At 43.7% G+C, this 27,896-nt stretch overlaps 1 protein-coding gene across 1 annotated transcript; it reads right to left on the bottom strand.

Moving 5' to 3' along the window:
- Window positions 1–2,286: 2,286 nt before the first annotated feature.
- Window positions 2,287–25,900, bottom strand: LOC145862376 (olfactory receptor 2J2-like). Its single transcript, XM_082966099.1, has 3 exons — window positions 25,531–25,900; window positions 2,408–2,914; window positions 2,287–2,315 (listed from the first exon to the last, which is right to left on the bottom strand). The coding sequence occupies exons 1-3, from the start codon at window positions 25,898–25,900 to the stop codon at window positions 2,287–2,289; spliced, it is 906 nt and encodes a 301-aa protein (XP_082822225.1).
- Window positions 25,901–27,896: the final 1,996 nt, after the last annotated feature.

Below are 27,896 nucleotides of genomic sequence, written 5' to 3'. Positions count from 1 at the left end.
ATTTGACGCGTCAAATAGCGTTATTTGACGTGCATCTTTTTGACACGCAAAGACCCAAACGGTGTTCCATAGCTGGAGGTGTAAAACACAAAAGGGGACATATTTACATATGTTATCATCTTGTGAATGCTGGCTACATTCTCTTATTGTTTGCTTGGAAATGTTGATACTGGAGGCTGTTATAAGAAGAAACTGTGTAACCATAGCATTTATAGCAGTTAAGAAATGCAGTGCCATAAAATTGGAAGGTTGGTCATCCTCCCACAATGTCATAATGAATGCCCGAAATGTCAAATAATGTATCACTAGATTTTATTTATTACTTGATTAGGTGTATACTGTACACCTTTGATAAGGTCTGGGTGCCTTATGGAATACTGTATGACAAAATGGGTCTGTAATGAAAACATTCAAAAAAAAATTGTCAAGCATATATATATTTTTTTTATGGCACACGAGACACCTGTCTGATTTGCGCCTGTTTTAGTGGACTAATCCATTGAGGAGGCCACAGGGATGCCCCGGTCCAAGAATATGGGGATTGTGGCTCAGACGCACAAGGCATGTCTCTCTCCAGAATGAGCTCTCTCCCACCATTTCATGGGTATTCATTGTTTCATAACTTCATTGTGTGCATTGTTTACTATGTCTATCAATACCCCATTACAAATATCACCAGTAATAGCCTACATTTACCGTTCATTCCCATCATTTCTAATCTGCAATGTTTATTTGGTTAGGTAATTTCTGATAATTCATTGAATATATTATTATTACAGTCATTTACCGTTCTGAATGTTGGAGTGGACATGTCTTTTGCAGAACTCACAAGCTATGCTACACTAGTGAGAAACTTGTATTTGTTTATTTCATTCCATTTACGAGTTTTGTCCAATTTTTATTTTAATTTTTTAAACTCTGCTCTCAATGTTGAGTAAGGCACCTGATTACCCACATAGTAGTAGGATTAGTCTACCTGTCCTTTGTGCAAATTTAGGCCATAAATGTGCCAATTTGGGGATGTCTGATAGTATTTCTTAACTCACCACCACTAATGAACTGTGGAGCTTCTCAAAGTAATTTTTCTTCACCTCAAACAGCAAGGAAACAAAGTCTGTTTCAAGAAACAATTGAGAATAACAATAGTTCCTCAAAGTATTTGAACAATATTTCCATATCTCTACCTTTCGATAACCACTCAGCAAGAAAGGGGAAAATGTAATGGTCTGATCCAATGGAAACATCATAAAATACTTGACACAGTTGATAGTTGATACAATGTTTAGAGTTAGTTGCAGACAGGTCATGTGTAGCCAATGTGATTTTATCAAGATATTGTTTTTATGTGTTGGCTTTATGTAGGCTATTTTTACATAGTTGGCAATTGCAATAAACGTTACTTTTAGATTTGTATCATTTTCATTTAGATTAAGATTGTAGATAAACCACAGACAATGATTTTGAGATACAAAGACTATTATATATTAAAAGAAAATGTTCCACAATAATGTGCCTATGAAAATTATTACTGGTAAGCAGACTGGTAGAAATTGTAAAATAAATTGGTACATAGGTTGGGTGTATATATGGAAAAATATATATATTTTTTAATTTATACAAATCCATGTGGCTCAGTTGGTAGAGCATGGTGTTTGCAACGCCAGCATGGGTTCGATTCCCACGGGGGGCCAGTACAAAAAAGAAATGCATGAAATGAAAATGAAATGCATTTGAATAAGAGCGTCTGCTAAATGACTAAAATGTAAATTAGATTGAAAGAAAAGACTACTCAATGGTTGACTAAGATTTGTTGGGGTCGGGTAGTGAAATTTAGGGAGGACCCCCAGACCCCCTGCCAGGTGTTGTCCCCCCCTTCTTCTCCACTTCTAAACAAAAGTTGCGCTCTTGGCGACAGGTATCAAGAAATGAGGCGTCATTTAACCTTGCAACAGTTTTGGCAGAATTTTACCTTTATATTTGTTGACTTCTGAAATCAGGAAGTCTCCCTGTTGTGTAAGATCATGTAACTAATGTTTCATATCCATGATTTTATGTGCATTACACTTTCTAAAAACTGCCCTTCGAATCTGCTGGAGGTTAAGTCCATATATGACAGGGTTTAAGACAGGTGGTATAATAAGGAATTGTACAGCCATTGCATTACGCATATTTAGAGTACTATTTACATTATTCCAACCTTGCAGAGTGTCAAACAGGGTCACTGTGATGAAAATAAATATTGTTATTAAATGTGGCACACACGTCTGTGTGAACTTAATCCTTCCCTTAGCTGACTTTACACAAGTCCTTACAATCTGACAGTAAGAAAATACAATGAATAGTATCTGTAAAACATGAACCAATATTACAAATTTGTTCAAATTCTGATTGATGGTATTGGGTAAACATGCATGTTTCAGTATAGACGGAATGTCACAGAAGATCTTATCAATGCGAGATCCACACAAAGGAATTCTGACGGCTAAACTAACTGCTATGAGTCCTATAAATAAAGGATAACACCAAGAAAATAAGAGTAACTTTCTAACAGTTAAAGATGTCACAATGGTATGGTATAGTAGTGGTCTGCATATTGCCACATACCTGTCGTAAGACATCACTGTTAGAGTAGACATTTCACACATGATGGATGTGTATATTACATAGGCTTGAGTCAAACATCCACCATAAGATATCACCTGAACATCTGACTGAAGGTCCAGTAACAACTTGGGGTAGAAACCAGCAGTTCCATACAATCCATTGACACATAGACTACACAGAAAGATATACATGGGCTCATGGAGGCCTTGCTCCTGAATGATTGTTATGATCAGAGACAGATTCACAGTGATGATGAGAAGGTATGTGATAAGAGACAAGATAAAATAGACCGATTTGTTGTTAAATGTCTCTTGTAAGCCAAAGAGATAAAAGAACTTGACTTGGGTTGAGTTCTCCATAGCTTTTGTTAATTTTCTTCCTCTGGTCAATGCAGCAATTCTTAGTCTTTACAAGGCTTCAGTGTGTATGGAGGTGAATGAATTCAAGTGTGAATCATTTGATTCTGTTTCGGCTCAGACTAAACACAATAGTTTTAACAAAACAAATTCACATCCTCCCTCAAACTCTTTTTTTTTTTTTTAAAGATCCTGATATTACCTGTACATTATCAGACTTCGGAGGTGTGAAAGAAATGAAAAAACTTGTGTCCATGAAATGTCTTCTTGTTTGACAGAGGAGACTACTCCAATAACTTGCATTGTTAGCCTCTAAATATACCATAGTGTAAGCTCACATGGGATTGTAGTTTCAGTGTCAACATGTAACCACTCCATAGAGATTGATCTATATTGAGTTTATGACAAGCAACTAATTGGATTATATTTACTTTATTTATGTTTTAACCCAGCAAACAGGGGATGTCCAAAGGACATTCGGCAAAGTTCCCATTAGGTCCCTTTAAGGCAGCGTTTCCCAAACTGTCCTGGGGACCCCAAGTGGTGCACGTGCATTTTTTTGCCCTCGTACTACATAGCTGATTCAAATAATCAAATCTTAATGATTAGTTGATTATTTGAATCAGCTGTGTAGTGCTAGGGCAAAAACCAAAACGTGCACCCTTTTTGGGTCCCCAGGTCAAAGTTTGGGAAATGTTGCTTTAAGGGTTTCAGCGAGACGTCATCCCACTGATGACTTTGTTCAATAGTCAGAACTTTGTAGGAATATTAAAACATGACATTTACCTCTGGACCATAAGAGGGCTTTCAGTACAGGTACCGGTTTGGTCACAGTATAATGTTATTATAAGGTATACTGATCAAAAATGTAAACATAACATGCAACAATTTAAAAGATTTTACTGAGTTACAGTTCATATAAGGAAGTCAGTCAGTTGAAATAAATTAATTAGGCCATAATCTATGGATTTCACATGACTGGTGAAAAGGTAAGGGTGGGGATCAGAAATCCAGTCAGTATCTGGTGATCACCATTTGCCTCATACGGCGCAGGTGATCACCATTTGCCTCATACAGCGCAACACATCTCATTGGCATAGAGTTGTTCATGCTGTTAATTGTGGAATGTTGTCCCACTCCTCTTCAATGGCTGTGCGAAGTTGCTGGATATTGGCGGGAACTGGAACACCCTGTTGTACACGTCGATCCAGATTATCCCAAACACGCTCAATGGGTGACATGTCTGGTGAGTATGCAGACCATGGAAGAACTGGGGACATTTTCAGCTTCCAGAAATTGTGTACAGATCCTTGAGACATGGGGCTGTGTATTATCATGCTAAAACTTGAGGTGATGGCAGCTGATGAGTTGCACGACAATGGGCCTCAGGATCTCGTCATGGTGTGTCTGTGCATTCAAATTGCAATCGACAAAATGCAATTGTGTTCTTTGTCCATAGCTTATGCCTGCCCATACCATAACCCCACCACCCTGTTCACAACGTTGACATCAGCAAACCCACTCGCCCACACCACACCATACACGTAGTCTGCAGATGTGAGGTCAGTTGGACTTACATCAAAATTCTCTATAACAATGTTGGAGGCTGCTTATGGTAGAGAAATTAACGTTAAATTCCTTGGCAACAGCTCTGGTGGACATTCCTGCAGTCAGCATGCCAATTGCACCCTCCCTCAAAACTTGAGACATCTGTGGTATTTTGTTGTGTGACAAAACTGTACATTTTAGAGTGGCCTTTTATTGTCCTCAACACAAGATGCACATGTATAATTATCATGCTGTTTAATCAGCTTCTGTATACACCACACCTGTCAGATGTATGGATTATCTTGGCAAATGAGAAATGCACACTAACAGGGATGTAACCAAATTGTGGACCGAGAAATGTTTGTGGGTATGGAACATTTCCGGGATCTTTCATTTCCGCTCATGAAACATGGGACCAATAATTTACATGTTGCTTTTATATTTTTGTTAATTGTATTTTGATGTCCGTTAGGGAACATTATGAAAAGGTTCCTATTTGTGTCGAACATTTTCCATGATACATTCAATGTCCAAAAGGAGACATTTCATTATAGTCAAGGGGATGTCACATGATGGTAGTTTTTAGGCCATTCTCAAGACTTCCTTTTACTAGTCTTCAGGAAATCACAAGATGGTCACAAGGGAACTTTCTTTGGGGAACCTTTGTCTACTTCCCTGTAAGTTACTAGGACGTTACCGAGTACCATATGTCATGACGTGGTCCGCTTTGGGTACAGCGAGCACCATCCCCCTCTCTCTGCACCATCCCCCCCCTCTCTCTCACCACCCCTCTCTCTTCCCCTTACACCCAGGCTCTGTTAGGCAGGTCATAAATTCCTAGAGGAGTTCTCTCCTCATGGCTAGAGTAGAGAGGGAGTGAGGTTCACAGGAGAACAAAGGAACCTCTTCCACATCACAGAACTTGAGAACTGAACAATGTCCATGTTTTGGAGAAGGTGTACACGGTCGGGGAAGAATCCAGCTACGAACTGGTCCGTTTTGTACAATTTTGTGAAACTCATGAGAGACAATAGAGCCACATTACCATAACTCTGTTTATACAAGAGTCTCAGTTGTGAGGCTTGCATCTAATTGTTGTATAAAATGAATGAGTAACGATTAAACTATTTGTGAAATTATGTAATGTGATTTTAAACTGTTTAATGAAGGAAACTCCAATTCCCTTTAAAGTTTAACTAAATCATTGGCCCGCCCCATGAGCACAGGCATTGATCTGGTGTCATGGGACAGCCCCTTTCTACTGTTACGAATATAACCCCCACAGGGAGGAATTCCCTTCAGACCAGCTTACCTCGATTACCACGAGAGGGCTAAGGTTTGAGACCAGACCAGCTTACCTCGATTACCACGAGAGGGCTAAGGTTTGAGGAGAAACCATAAACCTGAGTATAAGCTAAGGTTGTAATGGTTGTTGAAACTCTGAGACTATCAATACCAACAGAATAAGAGCAAATCTTTGATACTAATTACTAGTCTGCAGCAAGGAATTCTATACCATTGAATGCGAAGGCCGACAACCACCGAAACATCTATCTATAACAACATTGCTGAATGTTACTCTGAACTTTCCATTCTAACCACGGAAGAGAGAGAGAGGACGGACAAACTCTCCAACAGAAAGACGGACGATCCCAACAGAGATCACGATGACACACTGAGCGTAAATATATATATTGATTGCAATTATTCCTGAATGAGTGAGCATTCATGTGCAAAGGATTAGCATTTCAATGATTATGATTATCAAGTGTGTAGTGATTCATTTGCGTAATTCCAGCCTTTCTCAGTCTACACCCACTTCCCTTTTGTCCACCAAGCCGTAATACCAGTTTAGCCCACTAGGGCACATCCCCTATCATTTCCTTGTAACCATATCTACTTTGTTTGTTTGTATGTGCATTTCTGTGATTATTTAGTTAGTTAACAAATAAATGATTGAGACAATTGATGTATGGAGGATTCATAGTGAAGACTGGGTTCGTGCAACAATTTACGACGTTTGGAATGAGACTAACGTGAGTGTAACGGCTGTCTGGAAGAGGGAACCAAGGTGCAGCAGAGGATGTGTTCATCATTAGAGTTTTAATTCAAATAAACAAGAGAACACTACAAAATGAACAAAAACGACAGCAAACAGTCCTGTTAGGAAAATACTCAAACAGAAACAATTACCCACAAACCCCAGTGACAAACAACTCCTACATATATGACTCCCAATCAGGAACAACGATTCCCAGCTGTTCATGATCAGGAGTCGCAAGACACACACACAAGACTGCCACGTCCTGACCCCCAAACTACTACACCAGCTCCATCTGCTGGTCAGGACGTGACAGTACCCCCCCCCCCCTCAAGGTGCAGACCCCGAAATGCACCTAACCACAACAACAAAAAAACACCAACAAACAAAATCCCCAACAAAACCCATAAACAGTAACCCTAAACAATAAGGGAGGGAAGGGAGGGTGGCTGCCGTCAACGACGGCACTGTGCTACACCCTCCCTCCCCAACCCACCTATCCTGGAGGCGGCTCAGGCTCTGGCCGTTCCAGGCAGTCGGGACAGTCTGGCAGCTCGTGACCGTCTGGGCAGTCTGGCAGCTCGGGACCGTCTGGGCAGTCTGGCAGCTCGGGGCAGTCTGGGCAGTCTGGCAGCTCGGGGCAGTCTGAGTAGTCTGGCAGCTCGGGGCAGTCTGGGTAGTCTGGCAGCTCGGGGCAGTCTGGGCAGTCTGGCAGCTCGGGGCAGTCTGGGCAGTCTGGCAGCTCGGGGCAGTCTGGGCAGTCTGGCAGCTCGGGGCAGTCTGGGCAGTCTGGCAGCTCGGGGCAGTCCGGGCAGCTCCGGCAGCTCGGGGCAGTCCGGCAGCTCCGGCAGCTCGGGGCAGTCCGGCAGCTCCGGCAGCTCGGGGCAGTCCGGCAGCTCCGGCAGCCCGGGGCAGTCCGGCCACTCCGGCAGCCCGGGGCAGTCCGGCCACTCCGGCAGTCCGGGGCAGTCCGGCCACTCCGGCAGTCCAGGGCAGTCCGGCCACTCCGGCAGTTCAGGGCAGTCCGGCCACTCCGGCAGTTCAGGGCAGTCCGGCCACTCCGGCAGTTCAGGGCAGTCCGGCCACTCCGGCAGTTCAGCGCAGTCCGGCCACTCCGGCAGTTCAGCGCAGTCCGGCCACTCCGGCAGTTCAGCGCAGTCCGGCCACTCCGGCAGTTCAGCGCAGTCCGGCCACTCCGGCAGTTCAGCGCAGTCTGGCCACTCCGGCAGCTCAGCGCAGTCTGACCTCTCTGGCGACTGTTGACTGGCGGGCAGCTCTGACGACTGTTGACTGGCGGGCAGCTCTGACGACTGTTGACTGGCGGGCAGCTCTGACGACTGTTGACTGGCGGGCAGCTCTGGCGACTGTTGACTGGCGGGCAGCTCTGGCGACTGTTGACTGGCGGGCAGCTCTGGCGACTGTTGACTGGCGAGGCTGGGTTCACGCACTTGAAGCCTGGTGCGTGGTGCTGGTACTGGGCGTACCAGATTGTGAACACGCACCTCCATGCTAGTGCGGGGAGCTGGCCTGGGGCTCCATTCTTGCCCCGCAAAACTCCCCTTGTGCCCCCCCCCCCTAAAAAATTATTGGGGGTGCCTCCCGGTCTCCCTTACCTCGCCAGCCTTCTTCCGCTGCTTGGTCCTTTGTTGGTGGGTAATTCTGTAACGGCTGTCTGGAAGAGGGAACCAAGGTGCAGCAGAGGATGTGTTCATCATTAGAGTTTTAATTCAAATAAACAAGAGAACACTACAAAATGAACAAAAACGACAGCAAACAGTCCTGTTAGGAAAATACTCAAACAGAAACAATTACCCACAAACCCCAGTGACAAACAACTCCTACATATATGACTCCCAATCAGGAACAACGATTCCCAGCTGTTCCTGATCAGGAGTCACAAGACACACACACAAGACTGCCACGTCCTGACCCCCAAACTACTACACCAGCTCCATCTGCTGGTCAGGACGTGACAGTGAGGTAAAGAATAATTCATTAATTAGAAGACTAATTGATCAGATATTAAAATATCTGAAAGTTACATTAGGAAAATTATAACTTTGTAACCTGAGTATTTTCCTTGGTGCCCCGACTTCCTAGTTAATTACATTTACCTGATGAGTTAATCACGTAATAATAATGACAGAGAATTGATTTGATAAACTAACAGTCTTCAGTTTAATGATGCCAAAGACACGACACATATCAGGACCATGTCAGGTACTTTTTAGGACCTTCTCAGTACTTAATTTGACTAATCTTCAGTACGTTGCGTGATGGTCCCAATGGAACTTTCTCTGGGGGACCTTTGTCTAGTTCTTGCTAAGTTACTAGGACGTCACTGAAGATCATATCAGGACTTTCTTAGGATGTTCTCAAGACTTTAATTTTGATAGTCATTAGGCAGTTGCGTGATGGTCCCAAGGGAACATCCCTGCAAACAAAAATGATTTGTTAGGACATCCCTGGAATGTCACGAAATGGTCTTCTAAAGTAGTCAGGACATTGTGCCATGGTCCCGTGGAGTTTTTTTCTAGTTTCCGGTTTGTCCCAGGAACATCCCGAGAACATTTTTAGGACTTTCTTGGGAAGTTGTGGGAAGTCTTGGGAAGTTGTGTAATTCACACGATGGTCCCAGATGGCCAAAACCATTATAAGTCAAATAATTAAATAGTATGGGGTTGTCATGACGTTGGCCTCTTTGGATACAGGGAGGACAGTTGGCCCCCTCCCCTTTGCACCATTCCCCAACCTACCTTCCCCCACCCAGTCCCTGTGTGAAAGGGTTGTAAAAACCCTAAGAGGAGTCTCTGGCCACATGGCCCATAGAGAGACACAGGAAATTCTTCCAACTCACAGAATTGGGGAGCCAAGCGACATTTGTGTTCTGGAGAAGGTAGTGAAGATTGGTGAAGAATCCAGCTACGAACTGGTCCGCTTGGTACAATTTTGTGATACTCAGAAGAGACAATATAGCCATATTAACCATAAAACTGTTTATATAATAGCCTCAGCTTGAGACTTGCATCATAATGGTTGTATAGAATGTATTAATAAGGATAAAGCTTTTGTAATACATTGAGATGCTATGTACTGATGTAATGTGATAGAATTGTATTTCTGTAACCAAGTCTAACTCAGTCATAGGCACGCCCCCAGGGACACATACAGGACCAGGCGTCATTTGACAAGCCTGTTCAAGGGTCTGTCATGACGTTGGCCTGTGGGTAAGGTTTATGACCCCCCCCCCCCCCCCCATAAATACCTTTCTCCCTTCCCCTCTCTGAATCTACTGAAGGACTTGAATAGCCTGTGTTAAATATAGAGAGTCTGGGAACATCAAACAAATGGGGAAAGGTACCACATATTTTGTTAACCTCTATGGGCTAGGTGGGACGCTAGCGTGCCACCCGTGGTGCACTCCATCAACAGCAGGTGCATTTCAAGAGCGGCAAATTTGAATCCAAATAAATGTCAAAATTCAAATTTTTCAAACATACAACTATTTTACACCCTTTGAAAGATAAACATCTCCTTAATCTAACCACGTTTTACGATTTCAAAAAGGTTTTACGGCGAAAGCATAAATTTAGAGTATGTTAGGACAGTACATTTACAAGAGTTGTGTGTAATGTTTTGTCAATTCAAAGACAGGGTCACCAAAACCATAAAACCAGCTAAAATGATGCACTAACCTTTTACAATCTCCATCAGATGACACTCCTAGGACATTATGTTAGACAATGCATGCATTTTTAGTTCTATCAAGTTCATATTTATATCCAAAAACAGCGTTTTACTATGGCATTGATGTTGAGGAAATCGTTTCCCTCCAATAACCGGCAGTCAAGTCAGCACCACAAATTAAATAATTAAAATTAGAAAACATTGGTAAAATATTATATTGTCATTTAAAGAATTATAGATTTACATCTCTTGAACGCAATCAACTTGCCAGATTTAAAAATAACCTTACTGGGAAATCACACTTTGCAATAATCTGAGCACTGCGCCCAGAAAAATACGCGTTGCGATACAGACTAGACGTCATGTTGGGGAGATCTAAAATCGAAAATACTATGTAAATAATCCATTACCTTTGATTCTCTTCATCAGATGTCACTTCCAGGTATCACAGGTCCATAACGAATGTAGTTTTGTTCAAAAAAGCTCATCATTTATGTCCAGAAATCTCCGTCTTGTTAGCACATGATCTAAGCCAGCCGGACTTCTCGTCATGAACGAGGGGAAAAAATATATTTACGTTCGTTCAAACATGTCAAACGTTGTATAGCATAAATCATTAGGGCCTTTTTTAACCAGAACATGAATAATATTCAAGGTGGACGAATGCATACTCTTTTATAACGTATTGGAACGAGGGTACCCAACATGAACTCGCGCGCCAGGTGTCTAATGGGCCATCATCGTTCCATGGCTCTTGTTCGGTCAGATCTCCCTCCAGAAGACTCAAAACACTTTGTAAAGGCTGGTGACATCTAGTGGAAGCAATAGGAAGTGCCAAAATATTCCTCAGCCCCTGTGTTTTTCAATGGGATAGGTTTAAAGGTAATACAACACATCAGGTATCCACTTCCTGTCAGAAAATGTCTCAGGGTTTTGCCTGCCAAATGAGTTCTGTTATACTCACAGACACCATTCAAACAGTTTTAGAAAATTTAGGGTGTTTTCTATCCATATGTAATAAGTATATGCATATTCTAGTTACTGGGTAGGAGTGGTAACCAGATTAGATCGGGTATGTTTTTTTATCCAGCCGTGTCAATACTGCCCCCTAGCCCTAACAGGTTAATAAAACCAGTTGGAAATATGCTTGGGAACGTAATGAGTATGTATGTCAGTTCGGTTGTCATCTGAGACATTATGACTGATGACAGGACGACATAAAACTCTACCTGAGAAAGTATACACCCTCTAGTTATCAGAGTCACATGGAATTGTTATGCAATTGAAATGTTTGATATTGAAAATGTTTGTTAGGACATGAAATGTAATTTTAGCTTCCGAATGAGAGATTTGGGTTTTCATAAGGAAAGTGCCCTGCTCGATCAGTGGCCCAACCCTGTGAAGAGACAGGGGTTATAAACGATGAAACACCTCCCTCCCCCTCTCCACTATATAAGCCTTTGACGAAAAGATAACCAGTGGTTCCAGTACGGGAGGTCTGCAGCCTCTACGTTAGAAGGACACACATGTCATGTACAGAACTAAGCCAACCTCGGCGTGAGCTCTGGTATGAACTGGTATGAACTTTGAGCTTATTCACTACAGAAGTGCTACTTCCTAGCCGTTGAGTTAGCAGCGGCCGCTGTAACGTGGGCTAGGAAAGGACGGACGACGGATCCAGTCTAACAGACGGACGAAGATACCACCACGTGTCCAATTTACCACCAGAGACATTCTTGCGAGGACAGGAAGGTCTGTTGGCCAACCCGGCCAGCATCTACGACCAATCTACCGAAGCGCAGCTCAGAGTAAATATTTATTGCATTTTCCTTTTCCAAATGGGCGGTAATTTAGAATGCATAAGATAATGTATTTACGATAGCATAGCTGCTGTTTCTGTGTTCCTAAATCTTCCCGCTCTTTCATTCAAGCCCAACCCCCTTTCCTTTGTGTAACCAGCTTTCATACAGGTTCCGTCCACCAGGACGTTTTCTGTATGACATCATTGTATTCTGTGTATTTGTAATTCTGTGTGATTAGTTAGGTATTTAGTAAATAAATAATTAAACCCAATTTTGTATTGCTGATTCAACTTGTTAGCCAGGGTTCGTGAAGATAGCCAAGAATTTACAACTTTCATTATGAGACTGAAAATAAGATAAGGGTTAATATTGACTGCTATCGATGTAAAATATTACTAAGTATTTTAAGAGTTTATTCGGAAGATAACAGCTCTATAAACGTTCTTCCGTGGTGCCCCGACTTTCTAGTTAATTACATTTACATGATTAGCTTAATCAGGTAATATTAATTACAGAGAAAGAATTTTATAGGTTAGCATGTCATATCACTTAATCCGGCATAGCCAAAGACACGACAGGTCACTATAAAACCCACCCTGATTTACATTTCTTTAGACCAGGCCTCCACTCCATGGCCAATAGGTTTTACCATCCAATTCCTCTACTGAAAGTGAACCATACCACGTGGTTAACTTTTAGACTATTGATACCGACAGAATAAGAACAAGTCTTTGATATTAATTATTAGTCTGCAGCTAAGTAAATTACATCATCGAACGCGAAGACCAACGAAACATACATTCTATGACGACATTAATGAATGTCGCTCTGAAAGATCCATTCTAACCGAGAGAGAGAGAAAGAGAGAACGCGGACAAAACTCTCCAACACGGATCCCAATGACACACTGAGCGTAAATATATATTGATTGCATTTGTTCCCGAATGAGTGAGCGTTCATGTGCAAAGGATTAGCATATCAACTAATGAACTCTGTGTGCCACAGCTGACCTTTTATGATCCATTGTTCAACAGGCCGACCTGCCTGTTTAGCCCACAAGGGCACATTCCTCTACCAATCCTTTGTGACGATAATTACTGTTTGTATGTTTTCTGTTAATTACTTAGTGTAGTAAATAAATGATTTTAAGACAATTGATGTATGGATGATTTTAGTAAAGACTGGGTTCGTGCAGATACAACAATTTACGACGTTTGGAATGAGACTGAACACGAGGTAAAATACACCATTTAAACCAGAACATAATCGGCCTATATTATAATAAAGGAAAGTTATATTAGGAAAATTATATCTTTGTAATCTGAATATTTTCCTTGGTGCCCCGATCTCCTAGTTAATTACAATTAAACGATTAATCAGTTTAATCGCGTGATAATAATTACAGGGAGTTAATTGATAAACATGTCTTCAGTTTAATGGTACCCCAAAGACACGACAGGGTTTTAAGGTAAGTCGTACGCTGTTCAGCTAAAAGTGTACACATTTTTGATCAGTAACAATATCATTACATTTGACATGATTACTTAGTACTGACTTTTCATTATGACCCCACCTGGGATTTGAATTAACTATCTCTGAATTTGGGGTGTAATGATCTTTCTACTGTGCCACAAAGTTCAGAGAATTTCAGAAGTCCCCCCTCTGCACATTCATTACCTATAATACATCTCTAAACAGCATAAGAGTGCCATCTGCTCTGCCATTTTAGTTATCAGTTAATCTGAATATTCTATTATCATTGATTTAATTGACCTAATTCAGCTATTTCAGTTTGTGTTTTCAGTATAGTTGCCTAATGTTGGTGGGTTATATTATTCGGTTTTAATCGTACTCCTGAATCACTATTATAGTATAATCGTTTTTCTTGAGTGTATTTTTAACAGAGCTGGAATTTACTTTGAAGTGCTTAGTGTAGGAATACATGTGAAATCAGTCATTGACATAAACACGGTGGCATAGCAGAAATATTGGAAAGCTATGAATGAAAAGGTTGTGAGTTCAAATCCCATATGAGGACATGTTTCTAATAATTACTGTATAAATGAATATGCACAATGTAATCATGTACAGTATGTCAAATAACTAAGTTGAAAACTTTATATGGTAGAAGCACTGGTGGGTGTCCTTAACATTGTCAAAAGACAAAGAGCTGTGAATGGATTAGTGGTTCACAAATCACGGACTTTACTTGTTTGGCAACAGTAGCAAGGGGTGATGTGTAATGAAACTAGGGTATGCATGCCCTGGCTATAGTTTCTTTTTTGGGGGGAGTGAGAACATTTCTTTGCTACCATGAAGTGAAGTCCCTGGGAAAAACTGGGAACTAGACAAAAGATCCAGAGGACCATGACACAATGTCCCAAGAATGTCCTAAAAATGCAGTGGCGAACCGTGACTATTGAACCTAGTCCTTCAGATGGAACAAAGATCTAGCCCACGTTGTATCGAACCCCCAAATTTAGAAAAATAACAGACATCATAGCATCACTTAATGCGCTGAAATCTGAAGGGGATGGCCAGCATAGATGAGTGGGATGAGACGAGGGAAACTGAGGGTTGGAATCTGGAACTTAAGATGAGTGAGAGTGAAGTTGTTGAGTGAGGGGTAAAACTACAGTAAAAAAAATAAAAATACAAAAACCCCCAAAAAATTATTAAAATGACTTTAAAAAGGAAGGTTGTTACATCCAATGCCTGGTCTGGTTGCTGTGGGTCGATCTGGATGGACACATCTGCTAGATGACTAAAATGTACCTGCACTCCCAGAGGCGATGACAGAAGGTGAGCATCCCAAATGGCACTCTATTCCCTATATAGTGCATCACCTTTGACTAGAGGGCTCTGGTGAACATAGGGAATAGGGTACCATTTGGTGTGCATTCAAGACCAGCCGTGCCTCTCCTTGAGCCCCTCAGAGCACTACAGGTTAATAGCTGCATTAATTGGTTCCCAGGGAACGAGGTGATAGAGTGGACTAATGACCTGGTACCTAATGACTCAATAAACATGTTTATTATGCTCTTGATATTGTGTTATTAGCTTCTGCTTTCCCCATGGTAAGGTATGCATGGAGTAAAAAAATACTGGTGTTTCGGACATAATCTTAAGTGACAGAACTCCTAAACTTTTTACGGCTTTTTACAGGATGGATGGAGTACATGACCAATGTGTGTTAAACATACAATACATCATCATTACCCTTACTGTATTATTTTATTCTGTGGGTGAAACATATCTCTGTGGCACTTGAAAAACAAGAATGATGTCTGGTTGTCCCACCACCTTAAAGGGCCTATTTCCCATTAGGGATGGACGTAATGGTGGCAGGTATGCAATAAGGTGTGCTTAACTTCGTCTACAACATCATAATACAATACACTTTGTCTATAACGTTCCAACACAATTGCAAACGAATGGTTAAAGACAGTGTTATGATGCTTTTTGCGAAAGAGTACACCATATTACAATACCCACCCTGTTGGTTGTCATGATGCTGTAATACTGTAGTGGATAACATATACAGTAGCAAAGTAACTGCCATAGGACAATTGCTGAATTCAATGGTTCCATGTGTACATGCAAAAGATCTGCAGGTAACAGCACACAGTGGAAACTGTATGGTCATCTGAAACCAAATTAGTCATGAGAGCAGGAAACAAACCAGTGCTACCATACAAGTCATTTACAAACAAACTGCACAGAAACAGATACATGGGTTAGTGAAGGCTTCTCTCCATACATATTACCACAATAAGCACTGTGTTCACAAAAACTATGGAGACGCATAAGACAGTTATTGTAATGAAATACTAGTACTTTCAGTGTCAACTGTCATTATATCCAGCTAGTATAAATTACGTGAATTGTGTAGAGTTCATCATTTTCCTAATAGTACCTATAGAGGTATATAAAAATAATATTTGTCTTAAAGAGCATGTAAGTCTAGATCACCTTGTATCTTTCTCCAGACTGCTGTGCTATAGACATATGCCTACACCTGTATGTTCTGTGTCAGTGGGCTATTCCACACTAAACTACTGTCACATCACTGACTTTCTATACCCTTTAAAGGAAGAAAAAATCCCAGTATACAGCAGTGAGTTTACTTGAACTCCAATGACACCAATAATAGTCAGCAAGATGGCACCGACAGAGAGGAATGCCTCGCTTCTCGTCCTTGTTTTTTTTATGTATTATTCCTTACATTGCTAGCCCAGAAAAGTGTTATTACATACAGCCGGGAATAACTATTGGATATCAGAACGACGTCAACTTACCAGCACTATGACCAGAAATACGACTTTCCCGAAGCATATGCTTTGTTGAACCACCCAAGGCATTCAAACTGATTAAAGAGGATAACCCAAAACAACGTCGCCACAGGAGAGGTAGACGGAGAGGGCTTCTGGTGAGACTTTAGAGGCACGCACCCCACCCACCGCTTCCAAGTATTTTACTCGCTAATGTCCAGTCTCTAGATAACAAGGTAGATGAAATTAGGGCTAGGGTTGCTTTCCAGAGAGACATCCGGGATTGTAACATACTCTGTTTCACTGAAACATGGCTCTCTGGGGACATGCTGTAGGAGTTGGTACAGCCACCGGGATTCTTTGTGCATTGCACCGACAGTTATAAACATCTCTCCTGGAAGAAGAAGGGCGGGGGTGTATGTTTCATGATTAACGACTCATGGTGTAATTGTAACAAGACACAAGACGTATGTGGCAGGGTCTACAGACAATCACGGACTACAAAAAGAAAATTAAACACGTCACGGACGTCTTGCATCCAGACAAACTAAACACCTTCTTGCCCGCTTTGAGGATAACACAGTGCCACCGACGCGGCCCGCTACTAATGGCTGTGGCCTCTCCTTCTCCTTGGTCGTCGTGAGTAAGACATTTAAAAGTGTTAACCCTCGCAATGCTGCCGGCCCAGACGGCATCCCTAGCCGCTTCCTCAGAGCATGTGCAGACCAGCTTGCTGGTGTGTTTACGGACATATTCAATTACAGGCTCAAAATGGCCAGAAAAATTGTGAGAAATTGCCAAGAAACTAAAGATCTTGTACAACGCTGTGTACTACTCCCTTCACAGAACAGCACAAACTGACTCTAACCAGAATAGAAAGAGGAGTGGGTGGTCCCGGTGCACAACTGAGCAAGAGGACAAGTACATTAGTGTCTAGTTTGAGAAACAGACACCTCACAAGTCCTCAACTGTCAGCTTCATTAAATAGTAGCCGCAAAACACCAGTGAAGAGTCGACTCTGGGATGCTGGCCTTCAAATATGTTATTATCTATGCATAGTCACTTTAATAACTCTACCTACATGTTACCTCAATACCGGGGCTCCGCACTTTGACTCTGTACCAGTACCCCCTGTATATAGCCCCGCTATTGTCATTTACTTTTTTTTACCTTTCCTTGGCAAGTCAGTTAAGAACAAATTCTTATTTACAATGACACCCTAGGAACAGTGGGTTAACTTCCTTGTTCTGGGGCAGAACGACAGATTTTTACCTTGTCAGCTCAGGGATTTCGATCCAGCAACCTTTCATTTACTGGCCCAACACTCCAACCACTAGGCAACCTTCTGCCCCACTTCTTATCTCTTACTTTTTTTAGTATTTTCTTAAAACTGCATTGTTGGTTAAGGGCTTGTAAGTAAGCATTTCACTGTAAGGTCTACAGGTCTACCTGTTGTATTCGGCGCATGTGACAAATAAAATTTGATTTGAATATTGCTCCTACCATTTAATTATCTCTTCTGACTGTTCAACCACTTCTGACTGAACCCTACATCACAGCCACTGACAAAGAACATGCCTGCAATCCTTACAATCCTTACATATCGTTCCCAAGATTGGCATAGCAGTCAGACGTCCTTTGTCCTCCTCTTGTCGTGTCCCGTGTATATGTATATATTTACATATTTTCTTCGCATATCTTTTACATATTTTTTTCTAAAAACTCAACCTCAAAACACTCTCCTGTAACCCGCCTCACCAATTTAAAAAAAACAACGTATTATTTACCTCAAATCTGAAATCCACAACAGAAGCTAACCAGAGGTTAGCCAGTTCAAGAGATAGCCAGCTGAAGAGTTCCATCAGCCACTCCTGGGCTACAATCACCTATCCGGACCCATTTTACTGCCGATGCGGAGCCACATCGGGCCTTCACGACTGGACTACCGACGTTATCTGCCTGAGGGAGTTATCCAACTGGCCCCTCCGTCGCGACGTAACCTGAACGCCCATCTGCGGCCCGCTAATCGTTAGCTGTCTTATCGGCTGCTATCTGAATAGGTCTATCGGACTATTTTCTTGGGCCACTATAACTATAACTATTTTGCCAATTGAACTGGTCCCCCCTACCACACGGAACCCCACTAATCTACCAAAGGAAACGCACCAGGTGGCTAAAAACAGACCTCCCCCCATCTTCTACCAGCTTGCTACATATGGCTCGGCTAGCTGTCTAATTCTCGCTGGACTCCTTGATCACTCGGCTAAGCATGCCTCTCCTTAATGTCAATATGCCTTGTCCATTGCTGTTCTGGTTAGTATTTATTGGCTTATTTCACCGTAGAGCCTCTAGCCCTGCTCATTATACCTTATCCAACCTTTCAGTTCCTCCACCCACACATGCTATGACATCTTCTGGTTTCAATGATGTTTCTAGACACAATATCTCTCTCATCATCACTCAATGCCTAGGTTTACCTCCACTGTATTCACATCCTACCATACCTTTGTCTGTACATTTTACCTTGAAGCTATTTTATCGCCCCCATACCCTTATCCTCCTCCTCCTCTGTTCCTCTGGTGATGTAGAGGTGAATCAAGGCCCTGCAGTGCCTAGCTCCACTCCTATTCCCCAGGCGCTCTCTTTTGATGACTTCTGTAACCGTAATAGCCTTGGTTTCATGCACGTTAACATTAGAAGCCTCCTCCCTAAGTTTGTTTTATTCACTGCTTAGGCAAACTCTGTCAACCAGGATGTCCTAGCTGTGTCTGAATCCTGGCTTAGGAAGTCCACCAAAAACTCTGAAATCTTCATCCCAAACTACAACATTTTCAGACAAGATAGAACGGCCAAAGGGGGCAGTGTTGCAATCTACTGCAGAGATAGCCTGCAGAGTTCTGTCCTACTATCCAGGTCTGTACCCAAACAATTTGAACTTCTACTTTTAAAAATCCATCTCTCTAAAAACACGTCTCTCACCGTTGCCACCTGCTATAGACCACCCTCGGCCCCCAGCTGTGCTCTGGACACCATATGTGAACTGATTGCCCCCATTTATCTTCAGAGCTCGTGCTGCTAGGTGACCTAAACTGGGACATGCTTAACACCCCAGCCATCCTACAATCCAAGCTTGATGCCCTGAATCTCACACAAATTATTAATGAACCCACCAGGTACCACCCCAAAGCCGTAAACACGGGCACCCTCATAGATATATCGCCTAGCCTATTTTTCTGAGCATAGCACCTCGTTTATTGCAAAGTGTGATTTCCCAGTAAAGTTTTTATGAGGTATTTGTATTTCGCGCGTCGCGATTCCACTGGCTGTTGACTAGGGTGGGACGCAAGCGTCCCAGGTTCCCAGACAGGTTAAATAAGCATGCCCCATTCAAGAAATTTAGAACCAGGAACAGATATAGCCCTTGGTTCTCTCCAGACCTGACTGCCCTTACCTGTTGGGGCTAGGGGGCAGTATTGAGAATTTTGAAAAAAATATGTGCCCATTTTTAACTGCCTCCTACACCAACTCAGAAGCTAGGATATGCATATTATTAACAGATTTGGATAGAAAACACTCTGAATTTTCTAAAACTGTTTTAACCTCTATGGGCTAGGTGGGACGCAAGCGTCCCACCCGTGGTGCACTCCATCAACAGCAGGTGCATTTCAAGAGCAGCAAATTTGAATCCAAATAAATGTCAAAATTCAAATTTTTCAAACATACAACTATTTTACACCCTTTGAAAGATAAACATCTCCTTAATCTAACCACGTTTTACGATTTCAAAAAGGTTTTACGGCGAAAGCATAAATTTAGAGTATGTTAGGACAGTACATTTACAAGAGTTGTGTGTAATGTTGTGCCAATTCAAAGACAGGCGTCACCAAAACCATAAAATCAGCTAAAATTATGCACTAACCTTTTACAATCTCCAACAGATGACACTCCTAGGACATTATGTTAGACAATGCATGCATTTTTAGTTCTATCAAGTTCATATTTATATCCAAAAACAGCGTTTTACTGTGGCGTTGATGTTCAGGAAATCGTTTCCCTCCAATAACCGGCATTCAAGTCAGCACCACAAATTAAATAATTAAAATTAGAGAACATTGGTAAAATATTATATTGTCATTTAAAGAATTATAGATTTACATCTCTTGAACGCAATCAACTTGCCAGATTTAAAAATAACCTTACTGGGAAATCACACTTTGCAATAATCTGAGCACTGCGCCCAGAAAAATACGCGTTGCGATACAGACTAGCCGCCATGTTGGGGAGATCTAAAATCGAAAATACTATGTAAATAATCCATTACCTTTGATTCTCTTCATCAGATGTCACTTCCAGGTATCACAGGTCCATAACGAATGTAGTTTTGTTCAAAAAAGCTCATCATTTATGTCCAAAAATCTCCGTCTTGTTAGCACATGATCTAAGCCCGCCGGACTTCACTTCATGAACGAGGGGAAAAAATATATTTACGTTCGTTCAAACATGTCAAACGTTGTATAGCATAAATCATTAGGGCCTTTTTTAACCAGAACATGAATAATATTCAAGGTGGACGAATGCATTCTCTTTTATAACGTATTGGAACGAGGGTACCCAACATGAACTCGCGCGCCAGGTGTCTAATGGGCCATCATCGTTCCATGGCTCTTGTTCGGTCAGATCTCCCTCCAGAAGACTCAAAACACTTTGTAAAGGCTGGTGACATCTAGTGGAAGCAATAGGAAGTGCCAAAATATTCCTCAGCCCCTGTGTTTTTCAATGGCATAGGTTTAAAGGTAATACAACACATCAGGTATCCACTTCCTGTCAGAATCTGTCTCAGGGTTTTGCCTGCCAAATGAGTTCTGTTATACTATAATATTATCGCTTTTTTACGAGAAAAATTGCAAAAAAATGGATTTTAAACAGCGGTTGACATGCTTCGAAGTACGGTAATGGAATATTTAGAATTTTTTTGTCACGAAATGCGCCATGCTCGTCACCCTTCTTTACCCTTTCGGATAGTGTCTTGAACGCACAAACAAAACGCCGCTATTTGGATATAACGATGGATTATTTGGGACCAAACCAACATTTGTTATTGAAGTAGAAGTCCTGGGAGTGCATTCTGACGAAGAACACCAAAGGTAATAACATTTTTCTTATAGTAAATCTGACTTTGGTGAGTGCTAAATTTGCTGGGTGTCTAAATAGCGAGCCCGTGATGCCTGGGCTATGTACTTAGAATATTGCAAAATGTGCTTTCACCAAAAAGCTATTTTAAAATCGGACATATCGAGTGCATAGAGGAGGTCTGTATCTATAATTCTTAAAATAATTGTTATGCTTTTTGTGAACGTTTATCGTGAGTAATTTAGTAAAATGTTAGCGAATTCCCCGGAAGTTTGCGGGGGGTATGCTAGTTCTGAACGTCACATGCTAATGTAAAAAGCTGGTTTTTGATATAAATATGAACTTGATTGAACAAAACATGCATGTATTGTATAACATAATGTCCTAGGGTTGTCATCTGATGAAGATCATCAAAGGTGAGTGCTGCATTTAGCTGTCTTCTGGGTTTTGGTGACATTATATGCTGGCTTGAAAAATGGGTGTCTGATTATTTCTGGCTTGGTACTCTGCTGACATAATCTAATGTTTTGTTTTCGTTGTAAAGCCTTTTTGAAATCGGACAGTGTGGTTAGATTAACGAGAGTCTTGTCTTTAAATAGCTGTAAAATAGTCATATGTTTGAGAAATTGAAGTAATAGGATTTTTAAGGTTTTGAAAATCGCGCCACAGGCTGCAAGTGGCTGTTACGTAGAGAGATTAAACAGTACATATAGAGAGAGGTTAAAGGCCTAGAGAGGTTAAACAGTACATATAGAACTGTAAGGAAAGAAACATTTGAACGCATTAAATTGTCCACCAGCAATAGTCACTTGTCATTGTCAAGTTTTCACTCATTTCTTTTTTAAATTGCTCTCACTCAAGTCTTAGCACCTTTGGGTTTGGATTTCAGGCTGATGGGGGCCTGAAATCACTTTCACTGGAGTGATGGAAGAACGATCAAATTCCTGCCATCGGCCGGTCAAGTGTTGTGATTGGCCCCGAGCCTTCTGTTTGCGATGGACTGCGTGGCAGTCTTCAGCAGTAAGAGCCAAATGACTTGGGGAAATCCAGCAGCTTGATAATCCAATGAATTAGGAAATCAATTGTAATAGGTATACTATACCTTGAGTTGAGTGGAATCGACCTGTTAAAGATCACCATGTAATTGCTTGTTAACCAGCAACGTTCGTCTGTAAAACAAAAATCACAGTCAGCTCTAGAAAACACCATAAAATGAGTCTACTAATTGAAAGCAGGAGCCAATATTTAAGGGATTAAGCCCAAGGACACACACACATGGCACATTCAGTACATACAGTGCCTTCGGAAAGTATTCAAACCTGTCACGCCCTGGCCATAGAGAGGGTTTTATTCTCTATTTTGGTTAGGCCAGGGTGTGACTAGGGTGGGCATTCTATGTCCTTTTTTCTATGTTTTTGTATTTCTTTGTTTTGGCCTGGTATGGCTCTCAATCAGGGACAGCTGTACATCGTTGTCGCTGATTGGGAGCCATACTTAGGTAGCCTGTTTTCCTTTGGGTTTTGTGGGTGGTTATTTTCTGTTTCGTGAGTATTACTTGACAGAACTGTTTGGCTGTCGTTTTTGTTATTTTGTTTAAGTGTTCACCAGAAATAAATACATGATGAGCACTATCCACGCTGCGCCTTGGTCTACTCTTTCAGGCGGTCGTTACAGAACCACCCACCTTCAACGGACCAAGCAGCGTGGTATGGAGGAGCAGTGGGTTCAGGACTGCTGGACTTGGGAAGAGATACTGGACGGAAAGGGACCCTGGAGACAGGCTGAAGAATACCGCCGCCCGCCGGAGGAGATAGAGGCAGCAAAGGCAGAACGGCGTTTCTGGGAGGATCGGCTGGCACGGCAAGAGGAGGAGAGGCAGCCCCAAGATTTTTTTGTGCGGGGGCACACGGGACGGTCGGCGGAGCCGAGGGTGAGACCAGAGCCAGTCGGGGTGAAGTTGGAGGTGAGCGAAGGGAGCGAAGCAGAGACAGTGAAGGAGTTGATGGGGATATTGGAGGAGAGAGCTATGAGAGAGCTGCTGTGTTGGTGCATGAGGCACGACATTCGCCCTACGGAGCATGTCCTCGAATTGATGTCACCTGAGTCAGCTCTCCATACTCATCCTGAGGTGCGTGCTAGCCATCTGGTGAAGACTGTGCCAGCCCCACGCGCCAGGCCTCCTGTGCGCCTCCCCAGCCCTGCACGTCTTGTGCCAGCTTGGCGCTCCAGACCTCCAGTGCGCCTCCACAGCCCGGTGAGTCCTGCGCCTGCTCCACGCACGGTTTCCCCAGTTCACCTGGAGAACCCAGTGCGGCTTGAGCCAACTCCCCGTGCTTACCGTGGTGAGCTTTTGACTGGACAGGCCCCGTGCTATGGGGTGATGCGCACGGTGTCGAGGCCGAGCATCCACAGGCCGGTGTGCTTGGTGCCAGCGTCCCGCATTTGCCGGGGGGAATCGGGCACCCAGCCAGTACGGGTGGTGCCAGTCCTGCACTCGAGACCACCAGTGCGCCTCCATGGCCCAGTGAATCCGGTGCCTGCTCCCAGAGCCAGGCCTCCTGCAAGTCTCCCCAGCCTGGAAAGTCCTGTGCCTGCTCCCAGAGCCAGGCCTCCTGCATGTCTCTCCAGCCGGGTGAGTCCTGTGCCTGCTCCCAGAGCCAGGCCTCCTGCATGTCTCTCCAGCCGGGTGAGTCCTGTGCCTGCTCCTAGAGCCAGATCTCCTGCAAGTCTCCCCAGCCTGGTGAGTCCTGTACCTGCTCCCAGAGCCAGGCCTCCTGCATGTCTCCCCAGCCTGGTGCGTCCTGCGCCAGAGCCGCCGCCTGTCCGGAGCTGCCAGAGCCGCCCGCCTGTCCAGCGCTGCCAGGGCCGCCCGCCTGTCCGGCGCAGCCAGGGCCGCCCACCTGTCCGGCTCAGCCAGAGCCGCCATCCTGTCCGGCGCAGCCAGAGTCACCCGCCAGTCCGGGGCCCGCGGTGAGGGTCCCCAGTCCGGAGTCGGCGGCGAGGGACCGCGCTCTAGAGGCACCACCAAAGTGGGGTGAGCCAGTGGTGGAGCGGGGTCTGCGTCCCGCCCCTGAGTCGCCACCGCGGATAGATGCCCACCCGGAGCCTTCCCTAGAGGTTTAGGTTTTGCGGCCGGAGTCCGCACCTTTGGGGGGATACTGTCACGCCCTGGCCATAGAGAGGGTTTTATTCTCTATTATGGTTAGGCCAGGGTGTGACTAGGGTGGGCATTCTATGTCCTTTTTTCTATGTTTTTGTATTTCTTTGTTTTGGCCTGGTATTACCTGACAGAACTGTTTGGCTGTCGTTTTTGTTATTATGTTCAAGTGTTCATCCGAAATAAATACATGATGAGCACTATCCACGCTGCGCCTTGGTCTACTCTTTCAGACGGCCGTTACAAACCCATTTCATTTTTTCCCATTTTGTTACGTTACAGCTTTATTCTAAAATTGATTAAATAGTATTTTCCCCTGATCAATCTGCACTTAATACCCCATAATGACATAGCAAAAACAGGTTTTTAGAAATTATTGCTAAATTATTATAAATAAATAAACGGAAATATCACATTTACCTAAGTATTCAGACACTTTACACACTACTTTGTTGAAGCACCTTTGGCAGTGATTACAGCATTGAGTCTTCTTGGGTTGTCAAGCCCTGATCTGTTTCACCTGTCCTTGTGCTTGTCTCCACCCCCATCCAGGTGTTGCCCATTTTCACCATTATCCCCTGTGTATTTATACCTGTGTTCTCTGTTTGTCTGTTGCAAATTAAATTGTTCATAGAACTTACCAGCGTTCTTCCCTTTGCTCCTGTCTTGTCTTAGTTCCTGTTTTCAATTTTTTCCTGGCTTTGACCCTTCTGCCTGCCCTGGCCCTGAGCTTGCCTACCGTCCTGTACCTTTGCCCCACTATGCTGGATTACAGACTTCTGCCTGACCTGAGCCTGCCTGCTGCCCTGTACCTTTGCCCCTGTTGTTGTAATAAACATTGCACAGTCTTCATCTGGGTCTTACCTTAAACATGATAGTACGAACTGGCACTGACTGACCCAGCAGAGTCGGACCAGATCCGCAACGCCCTCACCTCCCAAGAAGCCGTCATTGGAAGGCATGAGGAGTTGATTCATGGTCTGATGGAAGGGTTCCAGGCCGTGGCCGAACGTCACAACCAAGCATTGGACACATAGCGGGGGCAATTCCATGGGTTGTCTACTAGACAGCCTACCACGACTGTAACCTCCCAGCCCCTCAGTAACCCGGCTGGTAGCAGCGCCGTCACCCCGGTTTCCCGTGAACCCCGCTTTCCTCCCCCGGAGCGCTTCGATGGAGAGTCGGGCACCTGTCTTGCATTTCTCGCTCAGTGTTCCGTCGTCACGGAGCTGCTCGGACCGCTCTAAGGTAGTGTACCTCATCACGCTGGTGTCGGGGAGGGCTCTCGCCTGGGCTACGACCATTTGGGAACAACAGTCGGCCGTATGCTTCAGTCTGGAGGGATTCGTGGCGGAGGTGAAAAAAGTTTTAGAGGCTCCGTTGTCCGGGAGAGAGGCTGCCCGGAAGTTACTCCAGGTTCAGCAGGGCTCCCTCACTGTGGCAGGTCTGATTTCGGTCCCAATCGCTCACTCAAGGATCCCACCTTGCATCTGATGAACTCTGGAAGTCCCCAGCGTCTACGTCTCCAAGAGGATCCGAGATTACCCGAGAACCTCCAAGAGCCTCTGAAGAATGCCAATTCACCCCTTCCCGAGTAAATGCAGCTCGGCAGGGCTAGGCTGTCCCCAGCTGAACGTGGCAGGGCTAGGCTGTCGCCCCCCTATGTCATCCTGCTGTGGGGCGACCAGTCCAAATCTCTCCAGGTACTCATCGACTCGGGGGCTGTGAGTCTTATGGATGTTACCCTGGCGTACGTGCTGGGCATCCCCACTCAACCCCTCTCCATTGCCATGGATGTTAGAGCTCTGGACGGGCACTCTGTAGGCCAGGTCACCCATCACACCACGCCCATCAACCTACCAGTGTCAGGGAACCACAGCGAGATGATCCAATTCCTGCTAGTTGAGTCTTTGCAGGTTCCCGTGGTATTGAGATTCTCTTGGCTCCAGCGACACAATCCCTCTATTGACTGGGCTACTGGTGCCATCGTTAGCGGGAGCCCATCCTGCCACACTCATTGCCTGAAGTCAGCTCTACCTGCCCAGGGATGTCTTTCTGGGGCCTTGGAAATTTCCCCAGACCTCCCCGCCAGTCCCGTGGGGTACCAGGACCACTGGGAGGGGTTCAGTAAGGCCCGGGCCACTTCGCTTCCGCAGCAACAATCGGTATCCAAGAAGGTCAAGCCAGATGCGCTGGCATGCCACTACAGCCCCGCGGCCGTAACCCCGGAAGCCGAGACCTTTCTCTCCCGCTCCAAGATCATTAGCCCCTCTGTTGTTCGTCCTCTATTGCCCCGCACCCTCCGTATACTTCCTACCTTTCCTGTGTCTAGAATTAAAACCATGTCTTACAGCCCTTTGTCTCCTGTTTCCTGTACCTTTTGCTGTGCTAACATAATTGCAAAAGGGTTTTATAATGATAAATTAGCCTTTTAATAAAGTGATAAACTTGGATTAGCTAACACAACGTGCCATTGGAACACAGGAGTGATGGTTGCTGAAAATGGGCCTCTGTACGCCTATGTAGATATTCCATGAAGAATCTGCCGTTTCCAGCTACAATAGTCATTCACAACATTAACAGTGTCTAAACTGTATTACTGATCAATTTGATGTTATTTTAATGGACAAAACATTGGCTTTTCTTTCAAAAACAAGGACATTTCTAAGTGAACCAAAACTTTTGAACGGTAGTGTATATAGATTTAGAATTTCCACAGATGTACACTATGACAACTATAATCTACATTATAAATGATGCATGTAAGATATGTGCAGAGTGCAAAGAGCAACATGCAGTTCTGGAATGATGTGCAGAGTTCCAAGTCCATGGATCATCTTGGGCCAGGTGGCCGGCTGGTGAGGGCCATGGCGCAGAGGAATAAACTGTTCAGGTGGCGGGAGGATTTGGTCGTGATTGACCTGAACCATTTGCCAAAGGGTAGTATTTGGAAGATGGGTAGAGCGGGTCGGTGATGATCTTTCCTACACGCTTTCTTGCCCTGAGTCGTGCAGGACCTCAATGGAGGGCAGGTGGCAGCCAATTACTTGATCTTGGCAGACCGGACAATCTGTTGCAGTGATGGAGGAAGTGAAGAAGGACTCGATGATGGTTGTTTAGAACTGAATCCGTACACACAGCATTCAAAGGTGGACTGAGGACAAAACAACACCAAACGTTGCACTGAGGAAAACAGATTTGTTTTATAATAATTGTCTATCAATTACAGAACCTCAAATTATTTACATTTGGCATTGGAAGTTTTATTGAATACAGTCATTAATACAGCGGTCAAATCGC

The sequence above is a fragment of the Salmo salar genome, chromosome 20 (assembly GCF_965601325.2).
Source record: "Salmo salar chromosome 20, fSalSal1, whole genome shotgun sequence".
NCBI lineage: Eukaryota > Metazoa > Chordata > Actinopteri > Salmoniformes > Salmonidae > Salmo > Salmo salar.
The sequence above is the reverse complement of the archived record's forward strand: the minus strand, read 5'-3'. Positions and strand labels throughout refer to the sequence as shown.

Excerpts from the sequence above, each read along its gene's own strand:
- LOC145862376 (XM_082966099.1), bottom strand. The coding sequence starts at position 25,900 with ATGGTCGTAGCCCAGGCGAGAGCCCTCCCCGACACCAGCGTGATGAGG. Across the intron at positions 2,915-25,530 it reads CAATGACGGCTTCTTGGGAG|AGACATTTAACAACAAATCG; the intron begins GTGAGGGCGTTG and ends TTGGCTTACAAG. Across the intron at positions 2,316-2,407 it reads GTCTATACTGAAACATGCAT|ATTGTAAGGACTTGTGTAAA; the intron begins GTTTACCCAATA and ends TCTTACTGTCAG.